The sequence below is a fragment of the Scyliorhinus canicula genome, chromosome 6, assembly GCF_902713615.1.
Source record: "Scyliorhinus canicula chromosome 6, sScyCan1.1, whole genome shotgun sequence".
NCBI lineage: Eukaryota > Metazoa > Chordata > Chondrichthyes > Carcharhiniformes > Scyliorhinidae > Scyliorhinus > Scyliorhinus canicula.
Genome location: NC_052151.1, coordinates 21,814,805 through 21,834,398, shown reverse-complemented (window position 1 = coordinate 21,834,398; position 19,594 = coordinate 21,814,805). Strand labels below are relative to the sequence as shown.

At 45.0% G+C, this 19,594-nt stretch overlaps 1 protein-coding gene across 6 annotated transcripts in view; it reads left to right on the top strand.

Annotated features, from left to right (window-relative positions):
* kcnk5a (potassium channel, subfamily K, member 5a) overlaps positions 1-19,329 on the top strand; it is a 38,022-nt gene extending 18,693 nt beyond the window's left edge. For all 6 annotated transcript variants that reach the window (XM_038799035.1, XM_038799036.1, XM_038799037.1 and 3 more), the window contains 4 exons: positions 12,250-12,361; positions 12,492-12,658; positions 13,712-13,880; positions 15,712-19,329. In XM_038799035.1, coding sequence (XP_038654963.1) covers positions 12,250-12,361; positions 12,492-12,658; positions 13,712-13,880; positions 15,712-16,553 — 1,290 coding nt within the window. In that variant the 3' untranslated portion in view covers positions 16,554-19,329. The remainder of the gene's footprint in view (positions 1-12,249; positions 12,362-12,491; positions 12,659-13,711; positions 13,881-15,711) is intronic.
* Positions 19,330-19,594: the final 265 nt, after the last annotated feature.

Genomic DNA, 19,594 nt, shown 5'->3' with positions numbered 1-19,594 from the left:
CCAAGGGCGTCTTCCCTTTATCTGCACCTGAGAGGGCAGATGTGGCCTCAGCTTGTCATCATATGCAAAAGAGGGCACCTCTAACAGTGCAGCCTCCCTCAGTACTGCACTGAAATGTGTCTGTGGGTATACACAGTTCGTGTGAAGATAGAGTTTCACTGCGTCCAATGTACTCCATGGTGAAATACCAGGTTCGCCCCTGTGCTTACAAATGAAGAGCATGCATGAAGTACAGGACCCTGAAACATTATAGCCTTAATATCTTACAGAGGGGAGAAAACTGGCAGAGAGAAAGATTTACAAAAAAAGAAGAAACCCACTAATTGCAACAAAAAGACTGGGTGTGGCCTCCCGGAAGTAGCTTACTCTCTAATTAGACTCTGGAGCTGACTCTTTAGTGCGAAAGCTTCAACATGGTTTTGCTTCGCTTTGATTTTCTACCTCACTGAGTTACTGCAGAGACATTTTAATTCCGACTCCACCTCGTGCACTGCTTCTAGCTCTAAGCTCCGAAACCTAGGGGGACCTTACAACTATTGGAAGCAGAGTCGAGAAGAGCCACAAGATTGGCACTTGGTTGCGAGGCCTGAGTTCCGTGTGAGAGTTGGGGGAATGGCCTCACCACTCTGACAGAATGACCCCGGGGCTTTGAGGTTTGCGCCAACTTGGCTTCCATTTTGAAAATGAGCGAAATGCTTAAAATTTGAAAATGCTTCGACAAGGTAAATACGAAAAAATAGTTCCTTCTGCTGGGGAATCGTAAACTAGAGAAACGCACGTCTTGGTGTTAAAGCAAAAACGAAACCATTTGGGAGTGAAATAAGGAAGCAGTTTCTGAGAAAGGCGGTTTGGAATCTGGAATTCCCTTTACCCCTCCCTGCCCCAGCTTCAACCCCTTATCACACACCAACATACATATCAACACTCTGGGTATAGTTGGAGTTTGCCAGATTTTTGTTGTCTACGGCTATCAAGGAAGTTTAATAATGCAGTGGTAGCACCCCCTGTGCCAGCAGAAGCTCCAGGTTCAAGTTCAGCATCAAGACTTGATGGCCACAGAAGTTGAGTTCATAATGTGGCCAATTGTGTTGATTATCAGCCTGTAAATCCTTCCAATATGTCTGATGGCAGGCGGTGAAGAACAGGAGAATTTCCTGGTCAGTTAGACTGCGGAAGACATGATAAACCACTGCAATATTTGTTGAACATAATTATGGACAAATTCAGTGGACCTTCATGGTCGACAAAGCCTTATACATATATAGAACATACTGTGCAGAAGGAGGCCATTCAGCCCATCAAGTCTGCACCAACCCACTGAAGCTCTCACTTCCATCCTCCCCATAACCCAATAACCCCTCCTAACCTTTTTGGATGCTAAGGGCAATTTAGCCTGGCCAGTCCACCTAACCTGCACGTCTTTGGACTGTGGGAGGAAGCCGGAGCACCCGGAGGAAACCCACACAGGCACAGGGAGAACATGCAGACTCCGCACAGACAGTGACCCAAGCCGGGAATCGAACCTGGGACCCTGGTGCAGTGAAGCCACAGCGCTAGCCACGTGTGCTACCGTGCTGCCCACCTTCTTGGGGTATGGTACCTGAAGGAGGAAGGCTATTGAGAGATATGGAGCTCAGAAAAGTAAATTGACTTTAAGTACATATCAGCCGAGGTTTATGGGGCTCCATCTGAGGGTTGGCGTTAAAGTTTAAAAAATTGTGATAGTAGGACAAATGGACACGCATTCGAACCACTCAGGGAAATCTGGAATTAAGAATTGCCCCTGCCTCAGAGCGCCAGGGACCCGGGTTCGATTCCGACCTCGGGTGACTGTCTGTCTGCGTGGAGTTTGCATTATCTCTGAGTGGGTTTTCTCCGGGTGCTCTGGTTTCCTCCCACAGTCCAAACATGTGCAGGTTAGTTGGATTGGCCATGATCAAAGCATGGGGTTATGGTGAAGGGGCAGGGCAGTGTGCCTAGGTAGAGTACTCTTTTGGATGGTCAGCATAGAATTGATGGGCTGAATGGCCCCTTCTGCATTGTAGTGATTCCATGGAATAGATATTGCAATGGTGGGAATGATTTAAAATGGGCCATCCAATTATCTATACAGTAAGTTCCTCAGTTGTGGGAGGCATATTTTAGGGACCGCAATTTGTTTTTCTATTGCGTATTGTTGATGCCAGACACACCCGGGGTTTTGTTGGGGGTAGGGGGAGGAAATAGAGAAACAATTACATTGTTTGCAAGGGTACAGACACGGTAACTTTTTTCCTTCATAATCTAAAGTTAGATTATAACCAAGGTCACAGATTTGTAATTTTTCACAGAAAATGAGGGAATAGTTGAATACAAATCTTCAGAACACTAGGAAATGAGCTGAGGCTCAGAGTATAAGTGTGGGGAGGTTGTGATTGAGCTGTATAAAATGAAATGAAATGAAAATCGCTTATTGTCATGAGTAGGCTTCAATGAAGTTACTGTGAAAAGCCTCTAATCGCCACATTCCGGCGCCTGTCCGGGGAGGCTAGTACGGGAATCGAACCGTGCTGCTGGCCTGCTTGGTCTGCTTTAAAAGCCAGCGTTGGGCCACAGCTAGAGTACTGTGTGCAACTCTGGACGCCACACTTTCGGAAGGATGTGATTGGACTAGAAAGGGTGTGGAGGAGATTCACCCGGATGTTGCCTGGGATGCAGCCTTTCAGCTATTAAGAGTGACTGGTTCGGTTGGGGTTATTTTCTTTAGAGCAGAGAAGACTGAGCAGTGCTCTCATCAAGGTGTACACAAGGGATGTAGATAGGAAGAAACCTTTCCCCTCGTCAAGGAGTCAAAAACCGGGAGGCATAGATTTAAGGTAAAGGGGCTGGAGATTTAGAGGGGATTTGAGGAAAAGCTTTTTCACTCAGAGGGTGGTGGGCGTCTGGAACTCGCTGCCTGATAGGGTGGTAGAGACGAGAACCCTCCAATATTTAAGAAGCATTTAGATGAGCACTTGAAACATCGTAGCATACAAGGCTGCGGACCAAGTGCTGGAAAATGGGGTTAGAGTAGGTAGGTGCTTGATGGCCGACACTGTCATGATGGGCCGAAGGACCTCTTTCTGTACTGTAAAACGCTGTGGGATTCTCGGTCAGTGGAACCTCTGCCCCGCCAGCAGCACACCCACGCCCGCGCGTTTTCCGACGGCGTGGGTGGCCCACAATGGGTGGCCGTGCACTGCGCTGGAAAAGGGGACTGGCGGGACGGAGAATCCCGCCATAACACTCTGTGACTAACAAACGTCTGTGAGGAGAAATTCTTCCTCCATCACTGTCTTAAATGGGTAACCATTTTATTCTTCACCATACTTCTTTTGAAAATGCCCCCTCATTCTAGGATCTAGAGGGGGAACATCCTCTCAGCATTTGACTCCTCAGGATCTTGTAGGTTTCCATAAGATCCCCTCTCGTTCTTCTGAACTCCAAAGCAAATAGGGCCGACCTAACCTACTCAACCTTTCCTCATCAAACAAGCCCTTCACCTCAGGAATCAGCCTAGTGAACCTTCCCTGAACTGTTTCCAATGCCAAGTACAAATACAACTCTATGTGTACCATTATGCTGTTACTCTTATGTAACATGACATTTAAGTGCAATGAGGTAGCCTCCTTAAGGGTGTCATGTTGTTTTGCACTTCTGCACTGTAAATTCTATGAAACCTGATCAGACGTGAATGTCTGCATTATTATTGAGTTGAAAAATCATTGGAAGAACAAAGGCAACTCTAATTGATTTATCAGAACTTTCCAAATGTGTCCTCTGCTATCAAAATGATGACTACCTCAAGGTTTCAAGGCACACAGGCAGGGTTTATTGTGTCTGGAATAGAGTATGATAGAGACATTTTTATCACAAACATACTCATTAGGAATTAAAAAAAAAAAAAAATCCCAAAGCAAAATTCCTGAGATGTTTCTCTGCTGGTCAGAGGGAGGAATGTACCAGACAGAGAATCTTGCACTCTGATCTCTCTATGGCCAGGTCACTCTCTGGGAGTTAGGAGGTCTGAAAGTTGCATTGCAGAGACAGATTAAAAAGCATGTGTGAGGCCTACAGAATGCACATCTGTCAGGGGAGGCCGGTTTCCCAGTAAAAGTACAAACTTTTTGAGGCCAGTACGCACTGTGGAAAGTGTGTGCGTATACATGCATGACTCTGTATCGATTTTTACAAGTACAATTAACAATGTACAATTCTCCGCCTGTTAATAATTTGGATGTCTGTGTTTAACGTTGGCGCTTTACTGCATCAAAATGGTATTTTCTTTGCTGCCAATGTAGATAAGTGATTGTGACGCTGAGTCATGAGGCTGAAGTGCAATTTCGCTTCTGGAGATTTCCTTTATGCCTCGAGTTGTTTTTGGCAGCCAAGGTTTATCCATGCAAAGACTGCATGGCCCCTGTGTTCCCAACCAGCATCATTTCTTACAAAGGAGTCTAGTGCCAGTTACGTTTGCCCTAGTGCAATTTGTTTCCTCTGTTAGCCAGTCTAAGGTTGCTGAGCCAGAATGGGAGAAAAGTTCCACTGCCTTCACAATCATATTTAGGCTGAAATAGGTTGAGGAAGTTGTACTTGCTTCTTGCTCTGTTTTTGTTTTGAAATACTTTCACTGGTCCCTGTGCCTTCGATTCTATGATTCTGTTCCCGTGGCAGCTAGCAAATCTGCCCTTTTCTACCCACTTCGAGCACAGCCCTTGGCAAACAATGTTGTTACTTAGTACATCCATACCGGTATACTTCAGGATAAGCTGTTTTAAAGTAGGTACACTCTAGCTGCGGTGTGATCTGCTGTATTCATGCTCACCACCACATCCCAGCAATCCAACATTATACAAGTCATTATCTGTAAATTGAACCACTAACTGTGAGTATGTTCATATGGATTATGGAAAGGTCACACTGCCACCATTTACACTTTACTGAAATCCCAAGAATAAGAACATGAGGAAAAGGGGCAGGAGTAGGCCATTCGGCCTTTGACCCTGCTCCGCTATTCAGTGCGATCATGGCTGATCTCCCGACTCAATACTTGCTATATTTTCTTCTATTTGTTTCAACTTGAGCTCAGTGGCAAAAAAGGCTGTTGAATAAAAAGGCCATGGGTTTCATGCCTTGAACGCGTAAAATGTATAAGTGTTCGTTCATTCTTCCTAGATTATGGGGGTGGTAGTTGCGTAGTGCTAGTGTCTCTGGGCTGATAATCCAGGGACCTCGGGTAATGCTCTGGGGACCTGGGTTTGAATCCCACCGCAGCAGATGTAGAAATTAGAATTCCATAAAAATCTTGAACTAAAAGTCCAAATGTTGACCATAAAACCATTGTTTTTTTTGGCGTTAAAAATCCATCTGTTTCATGAATGTCCTTCAGGGAAGGAAATCTGCCAACCTTACCTGGTCTGACCTACATATGACTCCAGACCCACAGCAATGTGGTTGTCTCCTAAGTGCCCTCTGAAATGGTCGACCAAACCACCTCTTTCAAGGATAATTAGGGATGGGCAATAAATGCTGGTCACATCCCATGAACGAATAAAAATAAGATGTACTGCCTTTCAAAATCTGCATTCTGAAGCATTCCAAAACCAATTAAGTGTTTTTGAAATGTGGACACCTGTACTGTAGGAAAAGACGGCAACCAACGTACACATAGCAAGGCCCAGATCAACATTGTGATAAATAACCATATAGCCTGTTTTTTTAGTAATCATAGTGAAATAATAGATGGTGGTCGGGGCAGCAAAGAGACACCCCCCCCCCCCCCCCCCCCACTCTTGCTAATATTGCCATGGGATTTTTCATGTTCGCCTGAGGCAGGGATTTGGTTTTCTGCCTCACCAGAGTTCCTATTTGTCTGCTGTTGTGCTCTCTCTTCCCCACAGGGACACAGTCCAAGTCCCAAGACTTTGGCTAAACATTAACCAAAAGCCAAGGTCTAGCGACCTCCAGGTGCATGCAGGAGAACAGCTAGAGTTTAATGAGCTAAATGCCACACCGATTATTGGTGCAGAACATTGGCAAGCTTCATTCGACTCACTATCGCACTGGGGCTTTAGTTTTACAAGTTGTTTGGAATCAGGTGGGGAGAATGTAGATGCCTGGTGATGCTAGGAAACGCTTCCTCCAGTCCAGGCCTGGTACTGAGCTAAGCTGATTCTTCTTGCACGCTTGGAGCACTCCAAACCTGTCGAGTGTCAGGTGTGGCTCAGCTAGTAATACTCTCGCCTCTGAGCGACAAGGCCTCGGGTTCAAGTCCTGCGTGGGCACAAACTCCAAGGCTGACAATCGATTGATGCACTGAGAGTGCTGTACTTACCGATATGTTAAACCGAGGCCCTGTCCGCTCTCTCAGAAGAATGTAAAATATGCCATGGCAAGAGTAGAGGCATTCTCCCTGGTGCCCTGAGCAAATGTATCCCTCGGTTAACATTGCAAACTAACTGGTCATTCTCACATTGCTGTTTGAGGGAGCTTGCTGTGTGCACACTTGACTCTCTATATTCCAACAGCAAACTTCAAAAAGCGCTTGGTAGATGCATCCAGTGACTGTCTCCTTTATGTAAAGGGGATGAATTGTGTGGAGTTGACCTGTATTAAATCTGTTTCCTTATAATCCCACATGTTTATTTTTTTTTAAAACGGGGAATGTGTTTCTAAATGCTCCATCTAGATTTGAAAGCCAGTGCCCTTTAGTTGCAGCGTGAGATGTGTTTCTTTTCTTAAGCATTTCTTTTTTTTTAAAAGGTTGCAGTTTCGATATGAGTTAGTTCTCTTCTGCAACTTCCTCTCAACTGCAGACATTTCTTGTGATGTTATTTACCATGGCTCACGCTGACCACTGTTTGGCTGCTGCATTGTGGATAAGCATATTCGCAGGCTAAAAGGAAAGGAGGAACCTTTTTGGACATTATTACATTTGTAAACTAACTTGATTAAAAGCAATGCAAGTGTTGCGTTTGTCAATCGCAAAATCACAGAACTGTAAAAAGTTTTTTTTTAAGCCGTAGTTACTAAATGCCATAAAATACTGTGTACCTCCCAGTCACAAGGTCGGTTTAGTTGGACCTTTTGGCCTATTTTGAGCTGGTCCTTCAAAAATGACAACCGTGCTATTTTCCCATTATGGCATTCGGGCAGAAGTCCATTGTCCTGCAAGCATCACTCTTTTTAATACAACCCCATTGCACCCTCTCTAACAGCATACTTCTGACACATGCTCTTCACAACCCTCAGCCTCTTGACTTGCTCTTCTATTGTATTTAAAAATGTCGCCTTTAACCAATTTGCTTGGCTCTGTGCATCTTATGGCTTAAAGAAACATGTGGAAGAGAGTGTTTTCTTTAGCTTTACAGTGAAGAGCTTGTGCCCTTTATGGTGCCCTCTGTGACTTGTCTTTAAGTCGAGATTCTCAAATCCTGTCTCAAATGGAAAAATCGTATAATCTAAATTTTGTGTTGGCTTCTCAAAAGACTAAAATTCCATGGAGCGTCTATAAAATCCTGACCAAAGTTCCCTTTAAAATGCAGCTGTTCTGCACAGCCTCTCTATTAATTTTTTTTCCGTGGCCCTGCATTATTTGTCTAAGATCAGGCCTGCGCAGTAACTTTTTTTTAAAGGTGTCTTTAAGACCACACATCCAAGCAGTTTTGTGGTAACACTGATGCTGACGTCCATAAATTTTTTGTCTCGATACTCAACATTGCTCTCTTTCTTTTACCATTTCTGATTTTTTTTTTTAACTTTGGGCTTGTATTTTAATAATGTTCAATTAAAAATACATTTTTCGTAAAATAACCCTTGTCGACATGTTAGTGTGCATCTGTGGAAAGAGACCTGGGGCCTGTACTGACCATCGTCTACAAACACATTCAAATTCTTTATATAAAGGCAAGGGATCATAAGAGCAGAATTAGGCCATTCGGCCCATCTAGTCTGCACCGCCGTTCAATCATGGCTGATATGTTTCTCATCCCCATTCTCCAACCTTCTCCCCATAACCCTGATTCCCTTATTAATCTTCTGATTCCCTTATTAATCAAGAATCTATCTATCTATCTTCCCCTTAAAGACACTCTTGGCCTCCACAGCATTCTGCGGCAAAGAGTTCACCACCCTCTGGCTGAGGAAATTCCTCCTCATCTCTGTTTTAAAGGATCATCCCTTCAGTCTGAGGCTGTGATCTCGGGTTCTCATGTCTCCTACCAGTGGACACATCAATCATTTTTTTTTACAGTCCAAAATGCACAGGTCTTCTCAAAGTTGCTTTAAACTGTAAAACTTCTGAATGTTCTGCCAATCAGCCCAGGGTGTAAATGTGGTATTTATTTAGCAGGCTTGTGTGTACCTTGCATAATATCAAGGAGATTACAGCGCCATGCCTGGCAGCTAAGATAGCCAGAGCATATGGAAGGGTTATTGGGGTGGGTCTGCTGCTGCTGTTATCAGTTCGCTCACAACCTGGTTTCTCGGTATCCTCCGTAAAGATGTAGCGAAACACAATTAAGAGAAAAACCATCTTGTTTCAAGAAGGCCTTTGGCTTGACTCTTGGTTATGTTTTCTGTGTGGGGGTTAACATGCTGAAGGGGCAAGGTTGCGGAGGTAGTGTGGGGTGGGGTTAGGGAGTGGGGGGGCGTTAAAATAGCCAACTCTCAAGTGGCTTGGTCATCTGGAGCGACCCTGATGCACTGAACACTCGACTATTGTTCACCAATCCCGAGAACCGGAGGAATATTTGTGATGTTTTCAAACTGATGGATTGGAGAGCAGCAGGCAGATCTGGGGGAAAAACCACTTCCTTAAAACCTTGTGGGCAAATTTTGATGTGGTTGTGTTGCCCAGCGATCAAATGCTCATGTTCGTTTTATTTCTGCAGTAATTTGGAAGCAAAGGAATTGAGTGAGTTTTTCTTGGTCCAGGCACCCAAGTGTGATCTGTGGAGTTGGGATTTTGGGGGGTTGGGGGGGGGGGGGGGGGGGGGGGGGGGGGGGGGTGCCGTTGCAGTAGGTAGCAGAGCAGTGATTTTGAATATGTTGTTCTTTAATATATACAAAAATAAATTGTTTTGTGGTTTCTGGAAACTGCAATAACAGGAGTTCAGTCAAAACTCCGATGGCGCCACCCGACTACCCCTCAACCATAAATATTCGCACAAAGTGCCAAGTCTCTGCTTTGTTTTGCTGAGGTTGTAACGATCACCTGCTGAATTAGCAGCAAATCCCCAGCCCAAATTAATGTTTGAAAGTTTCTCATTCTCCTTCAGAATGCCGCATTGTGCAGATTGAAGAAACAGCTGCCTGTTTTCTGAGCTGCACTCGCTCGAACTGTGCACCAGCCTGTAATTAAAACTCTCTCTTGCAGACTCACCAGGTCTGTGGGTCCGTCTTGCTCTTTAGAAAATGCTGTCGCCATCTGACAGTGATGATTTCTATTATTAACCCTTGGCCACCCATTCCAATGCAAAAAATAAATAAACTTGCCTTGCGTCCTGCCCACTCTGCGTTGGTCCCTGCAGCTTGTGCCTATGTTGTGTGCTTTATGTATGTGCGCCTCTGTGTATATGTGCTCTCTATCTTGCTCTGTCTTTCTCTCATTCTCTCGTATTGGAGCACTTTAGATTTTAGCTGTGAAGCATCTTGAGGTGAATGGTGCTACATGCAAGTGCTTGCTCTGAAGACGTCGCAGTGGCATTTTATTCAAAGGGGCTGGTTTAGCACAGTGGGCTAAACAGCTGTCTTGTAATGCAGAACAAGACCAGCAGCGCAGGTTCAATTACCATACCAGCCTCTCCGAACAGGCGCTGGAATGGGGCTTTTCACAGTAACTTCATTGAAGCCTACTTGTGACAGTAAGCGATTATTATTATTAAATGTTATTGAGTCGATTATTGAACACCTCTGAGTCACTTGGAGTGTTAGGCCATCCAGAAGCACTCAGCTACAGGCATTTCCAATGCCTTTTGCAGAAGAAAATATTGGTCAGCAAATCAAACCACTGGCAGTCAATATAGAGGTTTTTGGGAGACTTATGCTGTGCCAATTCTCTCCCCCACATTGTCACTTGGCTTCACCCTTCTATCTACTGTTAGCTGTGGGGTCTGTTGAGATTCAGTGCTGCTGTCGCTTGACACTTTAACAAGCTTTGCCCATTTCCATGTGAATTCTGTGTTTGAGCCATTTCTATTCTTGGTTGAATAAAATATGAGTGGTAGTTAAGGGGGTATTTTTGGATTTCCTGTGCGTCCCTTTACCAGATAGATGCATTCTTAACACGGCTGTCACTCGTTCGAGTTTCTTCTCTCTCTCTCTCTCTCTCTCTCTCTCTCTCTCGTGCTCTCTCTCTCTCTTCCTCTCTCTCTCGTGCTCGCTCTCTCTCTCTCTTCCTCTCTTTCTCGTGCTCGCGCTCTCTCTCTCTTTTCCTTGGGCTCTCTTTTTCTCTTTCTGTCTTGAAGGCGCAATCTATCGGCCTCGTCACAACCGACATCCTCAACGAGACCAGTAAATCTGGGCAGCACGGTAGCATTGTGGTTAGCGCAATTGCTTCACAGCTCTAGGTCCCAGGTTCGATTCCGGCTTGGGTCATTGTCTGTGAGGAGTCTGCACATCCTCCCCGTGTGTGCGTGGGTTTCCTCCGGGTGCTCCGGTTTCCTCCCACAGTCCAAAGATGTGCAGGTTACGTGGATTGGCCATGATAAATTGCCCTTAGTGTCCAAAATTGCCCTTAGTGTTGGGTGGGGTTACTGGGATAGGGTGGAGGTGTTGACCTTGGGTAGGGTGCTCTTTCCAAGAGCCGGTGCAGACTCGATGGGCCGAATGGCCTCCTTCTGCACTGTAAATTCTGTGAAATGTCTATGAAATCCTGTGAGAGGCCTCGAGATTTTCTAGTTTCGTCATGCCTTTCGAGATCGAACGAGATCTCGCAATCCTGATCCTGCCCGTTGAGGCTGGGATTCAGATTTGCATATTCAAGTGAGCAGCTAGTCTCGCGTGAATATATCTGTGCCGGATTGACCCAGCGGCCGGGACCTAACGGCCTCGGCTCGGAGACCCTGAGCGGACGCCGTTTAGCACTGCTTTCCACAAGTGTGGACCAGTTGTACCGGCACTTTGGTGGGAGTGGAGTCTTCTAGGTGATCGAGGGGAGGCTCAAGGACCCGCTAATTGGTAAGTTGGGGCACTGTGGAGGTCTTAATGCCGTGGTGGGGTATAAATGGCACCTCGATCTCCTCTTGCACTGACTGGCGAGCAGAGCTTGTTAGTGTAGGAAATGTGACTTCGCTCACTGGGCTAAATCGCTGGCTTTTAAAGCAGGCCAGCAGCACGGTTCGATTCCCGTACCAGCCTCCCCGGACAGGCGACGGAATGTGGCGACTAGGGGCTTTTCACAGTAACTTCATTTGAAGCCTACTCGTGACAATAAGCGATTTTCATTACATTTCAAGTATGGCCTCGGCGGGGCGTTACTCGCTGAGGCTCAGAAATGAAGCAGAGTCTTGTTTAATAGCGGGGTCCTTCTTGGTCATGCCAGCGCTGGGAAACACCAGGCTAAACGCTAGACACGGGACTCTGTTTAATTTCCATGAAATCACAGTCTCCGTTATCGTGCTACGATTCTATAGTTGGTCAACAACCCTCTGGCACATGGTCATTGCTCATTGATTAAGGTGGGGTGGTGATCGGTTAACTGTCTGGAAGTCCTTCAGCCCCAACCAGGCCCTGCTACCTACATGTATGGCTTATTCCTGTTCCTTCATATGCACTGTCTGCTCCCGTTGCTGTGAAAGGATCACCTATTTATGTTCCCTATGTTGCTCTGGGCACTTCAAAGAAGGTCGCTGGGCACTTGGGTCAATTGTCGCACAATTAGTGCACACGGCTGATCTCAGTCCAACTCCATGGGTTGAACTCCGGACCCCCTCAAGTTTTCTGTGTTTCCCAGTTCCACACCATGGAGCGTATTTATCCCCCTCAAGTGCTCAGCTTTCAAATTCTCACAATTATATGTTTCACATGCATGCCTAATGAGACCCCTCCGGAGAAGGAGGAACCATGAGTGTATCCTCATGTTGTCATCATTCGTTGCATTGTTACGGTGGGGCCACCTTTTGAGGAGGAGGTTAAAAACGTAGTTGTTTTCTGTTTTGATTCCTTCTGAATCTGTGAGGGGCTCTAATTTTAAGCTGACTTAAGAAAATGTCCCCGCTTTTGTGTTTGCAGACTGTCGAACAAGCTGCTGGGCAAGGCGTCACGATCACCGGTAATAAGACCTTCAACAATTGGAACTGGCCCAATGCCGTTATTTTTGCTGCAACGGTCATCACCACAATCGGTAAGTTACCTCACCGGCAGCAGATCTGAATGTCTCAAGGCAGTCCCACTGCAGGAGCCGATCATTCATCGTGTACTCTTTTTCTTTTTTCTCTCTCTCTCTCCTCTGCTCCCCTCACCTATGGCGACAGGGTATGGAAACATTGCACCCAAGACTTCACAGGGACGCCTCTTCTGCATCTTTTACGGGCTGTTTGGCACACCGCTCTGCCTCTCCTGGATCAGTGCATTGGGGAAGTTCTTTGGAGGACGAGCCAAGAAGCTGGGTGAAGCCTTGACCAGGAAAGGCATGAGTCCGGTAAGGGCTATTAGCTATTATTTCCTCTTCATTACGGGCGTTCGAAACTCCAAGTAACTTTCAGCAGGAGTAACGGGGATATCCTTGTACGATTGGTAAAAGGTTTATTCCTGAAAGGATCCCCGCAAGTTTAAAAAAATAAATATCAAGCTGAGCCAGACAAAGCAGAAAATTAATACCCCGAAAACAATCCATGAGGGCTCCTCCCTCCTGACCCCTATCCATTGGCCTCATTCATCAGTCTATTTGTTTGACAGAATGTGACTGGAATGAAATACTTGCACCGATGTAATGCTTGCAATGGCTTGAGGACGTCACCTACTTTACAGCCAATTCATTATTTTTTTTTTGAGTGTAGTGTGTTGTAATATGAAGAACACAGCTGCCAATTATTTTCCAGAGCCAGATCCCGCAAACAGCGCTAAAACCAGATAATCAGTTTTACTGACGATAAGCAGTTGACGGATAGATATTGGCCAGGGTCCCGGGAGGAACTCCCGTGCCCTCCTTCAAGTGACACCGTGCGGTCTTTTGCATCCACTTGAGAACATCGACAGGGCCCTCGGTCTGACATCTTCTCCTGAAAGATGGCAGAGTGCTCCCAGCAGAGTAGTCCCCCCTCGGAACTGCACAGTGGGCTCCAGCTAGATTATATGCACGAGTCTCTGGGGTTGGTCTTGAATCGGCAGCTGCATGACTCAAAGGCAAGCCTGTCATCAACTGATCCAAAAGCTGAAAAAGCTAGTCCATCCATCATGGTTAGATGGCATCTGTAGAGAGAAATGACAGGTTAAGATTTTAGTTTCATGTGCTCAGGCAGTACAGCTAGTATATTTAGGGCTTTTGAAATGTATACAATTGTCACAGAATTATATGTAAAAATGTGGCAAAATTGGCTTTCTTGGTACAAAACCATCAAATGAAATTGGAGATTAAAAGGTGGAAAAGTACTTATAAGAAATGTAACCATGTCAAAGTAATTTCTGTTATGGGGGTAATTGTGCATTCCTCTGACCTTGCTCTAATGCTCTATTTGGTCCTTTCATTTAATAGCGGAAGGCTCAGATAACCTGCACGGCTATTTTCATTGTTTGGGGTGTCCTGGTGCATCTGGTAATTCCACCCTTTGTCTTCATGGTGACTGAAGGATGGTCGTACATTGAAGGCTTGTACTATTCTTTCATCACCATCTCCACCATTGGATTTGGAGACTTTGTGGCAGGTAAGGGTCAAATTCTGATTAAATTGCCTCTTATTGGGTTATGCGTATAGAGTCAGATTTCAAATCAAGTCATTTTGGAGATTGAAATGTTGGTGAGACTTGAGTACGAAGACTTTGTTTGGTTTGAAAATGTCTGTTCCACACGGCACTTTGCAACAGTGCCCTCTGTCACAAGTCGCCGTGCAAGAGCCCAGTAGGACTCTACTGCCCCCTAACCACTGTTGTAGCACCACCAACATAATGCACAAGCTTGAAATGAAATGAAATGAAAATCGCTTATTGTCACGAGTAGGCTTCAATGAAGTTACTGTGAAAAGCCCCTAGTCGCCACATTCCGGCACCTGTCCGGGGAGGCTGGTACGGGAATCGAACCGTGCTGCTGGCCTGCTTGGTCTGCTTTAAAAGCCAACGATTTAGCCGAGTGAGCTAAACCAGCTTACATCAATCTGCAACGTCACTGCTTAACCTGGAACTCCTCCAGCAGGCACACAACTTCAGAGTGGTAACCACTTTCCTTCCACTGTGAAGCAGAATGAGTGCCTGAAAACATTTTTGGCTTTTAGCAGAAAGATCCAACAAACAGCCAAGGCACGAATGGATGAAACATTCACCACAATCATTCTCTGGTCCCAGCAAGGCAAAGACCCTGTCACATCTTGCTCTTTAAAAGTTGTGGGGTACTTTAGTTTTTGTAAAACGGAGAAGCAGAATGCTGGGATGCACAGTTGCTGTTGATAATTTTTGTTCACTTGGCCCTGAGCCGAGGATAGACATGTTTTACACTGCACAGAGGGGTGAAACACTGGAGATTCTTGGTTCCATTCTCAAATAAGGGATGCATGACAGGATGTGCAATGTGATGATCTCTTTGTGCTCCCACTGCCCCCCCCCTCATGGTTTTATTACACACTTGCAGTTTTATCCATGTAACAAGGGGAGGGGAGCTGAGGTTTACTGTGTGATGGCCAGAATGAGGTAATCCTGAGGTGGAGAGTCCAAGAAAACGAGACGAGAGGGACTGAATCCCCTGAATTTGAAATTGCCCACCAAGAGTTATCACTGCTTTACAAAGACAGCTACCTAACCTGGCCTGTTGAGCAGGTTTGGTGGAGTAAGGGAGTCCTGACTGCCAAAGCTGCTTCTCTTTAACAATTGACCCTGGCCAATTCAGCTGTTGGAGCAAGTATCCAACGGCATTGCTGCAATTCAAATTTCCCATCCAAGGCAGACTCCAGGTAAAGAACAGTGAGTGTCCTCTCTGAAAATGGGTCTCAGGGAAATGGGGTGGTGATCCGGTGAGAAGGTCAGTGCTGTTGGTCAGAGATACGCCCTTCAGCTTGTCCAGTTTAGTTTCAATCTGGCCGGCTGGACCTCAGCTTGTGACCTTTCTGAGATGTGTGCAATTGCATGAAATAGTGGGTTGACTTTTTTTTTCAAAAATCTCACTTCCTCATTTCCTCTTTCACTAGTTCCCGATTTCTGAGTCTTCTCCCTACAGAGTAGGAGGGGGGGAATTAGGCGGGTGGGTGGGGGAGAACTATTACCAGGCTGCTCTTATCAGCCTCCTCATCTCCCACCAGCCAGCATTAGTAGAACCTTTTAATCAGGATGTTCAACTTTAATGTCAAGAGGCATGTGGCCGAACCAGAGCTGGTAGCAAAAAAAAAGAAGAATAAAGCAATTTGATACTTGCATGAATACAATAAATTCACGACAATTGATATCTTAGATTTGGATGAATTTTCATTACTTTGTGTCCAATTGAGATGATTTTAGTTTGATTTTCAGTTCAATAGCTGCAACAATATTTAACTGTACACTTCTTTTATAGGTGTTGACCCAAACGCAAACTACCATATCCTTTACAGATACTTTGTAGAGCTGTGGATCTACTTGGGTCTGGCATGGCTTTCCCTCTTCTTCAACTGGAAAGTTAGCATGTTCGTCCAGGCACACAAAGCCATCAAGAAGCGACGGAAACGAATGAGGGAATCTGTGGTAAACGTGTCGAACAGCCAGCCTCTTGATTCGAAAATGCCAGAGTCTAAAATGTCAGACTCCACTGAGGTAAACATATTTCGCTTCCTTTCCAAAAAGCAAGAAAGCTACAATGATCTCATCAAGCAGATTGGCTCAAAAACTTTGAAGAATAACAGCAGCAAACTCCTGGGTGTTCAAGGATCTGCCAAGCCCACGACTAAGGATGAGGGGAACGGTAAACCTGCAGCGGTTCAGTTGAGAAAAATAGACTTGAGAAGATTCCGTTATGAGCCACCCAATCTACCTGCTGTTGAGGACACTGAGATGACAGCACCGTTAAATGAAGGAAAAGACCCGAACACCCGGGCGGATTGCACCACACAAGAGAATCAACTGGATAAAAGCGCCCGGGAGGATTGTTTGGTGTGGGACACGCGTGCCCGCCCGCCTCTGTTCTTTGAGAATGCCAACATCAGATTCATAGATGAACAAAACCTGCTCAGCGACGACGAGAAGATGGAACTGTCGCTGGATGAGAACATGGTGGACGAGGGGGAGTCTGATGTCCTGGTGCTGACACCAGGCACCGTCCACTCAGGCTATCAGACATGCCGTCCGCCTGACTATGAGCAGCTGATGAACGGGTACAACAAAGTGCACAACAAAGTGCACAACGTTGAAGTGGTCATATAACCAAAGGCACCTGGGGGACTCCCTTCTCCAAACTTCCTGGTCCCGGTTTGTTCATTCAGCAGCAGGACTTGAGCAAAAGGTGAACAGGTGGCGGGCGGCACCCTGTTAGTTTGGAGGAGCTGCTTGTGACAGACACTTGGTTACACAATCAAAACACTTCCCGAGACACGAGCACAATCCCTTTTTCTTTGAAATAAAAATAAGAGGCCTCAGCTGAAAAAGAAGCACTCCTCTTCTAAACAGGAGAGTCGGAGAGTAAACCTTCCAGCATAAATGTTGACTGGGATGGAAACTGTGACGGAAACTAAAACGTTTCCAAGTCTAAAGATATTCAAAGAACTCTTTTATATACTGTTGAGTTTTTTTTTTCTTTTGAATGACCGGTTTAAGAAGCAAGCCTCTTTTGAGCAATTATTTTTGAGCCAGGAACTGTAGGCGTTAAAGAAGGCAGTTGCTTTTAGTTCCAAGACTGTACTGGCACAGAGAAGCTTCTCTTCGGACCTAGATTCAACGATGTACGAGTGGAAAATTCAGAAAGCTTGATTTTATTTTATTTGATTTGCTACTGGAGAGATTGGGGATGGGGGACCTAGGTCAAGATTCCCAGGCTGCTGCACTTTACCAAACCCCTGTCCTTGTCACACCACGTTACAGCCACACGGCCTTGATTTTGACCTGCACCTTATGAGTGATTCTTGTGTATATTTTTGTAAATATTTGTTTGTGACTTTTCAACAATACTCCCAGAGACAAAAGTTTATCTGGCCTTGGTTATCTGCTACAAAATCCCAAAGAAAAGCAGCTGGCAACTGATGGCCACTGAATAAACCAAACAATGTTTTCCACACGCTTTGCGATCTGAAGTGACGAAATTGCAGATGAAAGCCTGGTGATGAGCACTGGAAGTAGCCTATGATGAACTCACTAGGACGCAACTCCTTCTTTCTCTTTTCTACCTCTTTTCTACTCCCCCCCCCCCTTCTGTGCCCTCCACATGTTTTTAACTTGTAAATAGTGGTGCGAATGAGCCATTGCACCTTCCTGTTCTCCATCCTGTTGCACGTTGAACTGTTTGAACATACACGACAAACTTTACCAGTGGAAACTGGAATACCATTTTTTGGCACTTAATTGTTTACATTTATTAAAACCTGGTACTCATTTCAATGACTGGTGGGTGGCTACCTGGTTTTGGAGGAAGGGGAATGAGCGATGAATTCGGGCTAAGTACATTGCTCGCTCCCAAGCATCGAATCACTACAGGCATTGTTATCACTGATATTCATTTGTGACTGCGGTTGTTCTCTCAAAGAATATATTGGTCGCAGAATGGAGCCACTGCTGGAACTCGGTTTAATTGTGCTTTTCCACTGTGAACTAAGATAGCATGAGGAAAAAGGCTATTGTGACATCTGTGCCCCACTAATCACAGGCTGCTCTTTCTGTTTTTGGATTGGTGAGAATATTTACCAAAATGGCACTGTCCTCAAGGTAATGAAACCGTAAAATCTGAGGCCGGGTTCCCAATGAGACCCCTTGCGCCGACTGAGGCAAGGGTAATGCGCAAGAGATCATTGCAGCTTCTCCTGTTTTGCCTAACGTCGATGACCATTAAAAGCTCCTATTCTTAATAAATTGTTGTTTCCTTTGAGAATATAATGCACCATTGTTGAGGAATAATATGGTCAGGCATTGATGTGTTTTTAAAACTTTATTATGAATTGAAGGAGCTGGATGATATTAAGGATTATAGAAGTTTTTACGGTCTAAGGTTTTTTTTGTTGTCTTCACTGTCAATTTTTAACGAGTGGAAATCGATTTTAGGTGTTCCATAGAACACACAGCCCACTTGATGTCCTGTTATTTTAAATTACAGATGAGGCCACTGAGGAATATTTGTGTCTCTCCTGCACAGTTAACGGTTTAACAACAATCTCTAGACGTAGGGTACACCCGTCTCTTTTTTATCTTGAAGGTTGGGTGAGAATGTTCCTGTGTTGTGCAGAGGAACAAGGACAACAAGCAGCTCGCCTAACCCTGGCCAAAACTCTCCTTTCCTTCATGGATACGCACACCCCCAACCCTCCCGCGTCCCCGCTTGAAACATGTATTCAGTAGAGTCTTTCGGCAACTGTGTTAAAAGAATCCAGAACATGACTACATGTGGAATACTGGAGGCCTGGTGGCAGGAAGTCTGTTAACAGAGCAGGGGCTAGGTCACCTCACAATAAAACTAAACGGACGGAGTAAACTATTGAGAGCAGAAACTGAACGCAGGCCACGTGTATTATTACCAGAAGTTCATAGCCAAGCATTGACCATGTGATAATGAGCTTGGAAATGCCGGTCACTTTATTTAAAGCAGCATTTGGGAGAAAAATATTACAGAAGCAGTGAGAGGCACGGTGAATAGCCGATGAGCTGTTAAAGAGTTAAGATTAGTTTATTCTCTTTTCCCCGAAATGCCCAATAAGGAAAATCTGCATTATACATAATTTTCTCCAGGGCGGTTAGGGTCATTTGACTTTTCAAGACTGGCTGAAATACTAAGGGTTAAAACCTTTTAAAGGTAAAGGAAGAGTTAAATGCTGTTCCTATCGCTGTGTCACTCCATGTATTGAGAAACTATTGAACTCCAGAAGCCTGTTTGTTGTATTTATTCCTGGAAATGTCTTGTATTAAGTGCCGTCCTTCATGGTTCTCTGTATATTGTGGACCTAATTTATTTCTATGTTCATTTCAGAATGTAAATAAATTTTTTTATATATATACAATATCAAATGTCTTAGCAGCCTTTTTAAAAAAAAAACAGAAACTACCTCCATTCCCAGGTCTTCAATATTGTAGTATGTAAATAGTCCTTTTGCAGTACAGAACTTGAATATTGCTGAAATAATGACACGTTTTGTAGAAGCTTTTCATCTTGCATTCATCAGGACAATCGCAAGAGTATCATTGCCCGGGGGAAAAAAACTACTTATGTGAACAGAGTGCTAATTAGCTGGCAAGTAGACTCTGATTGGTTGTCATGGAGTGTGCAC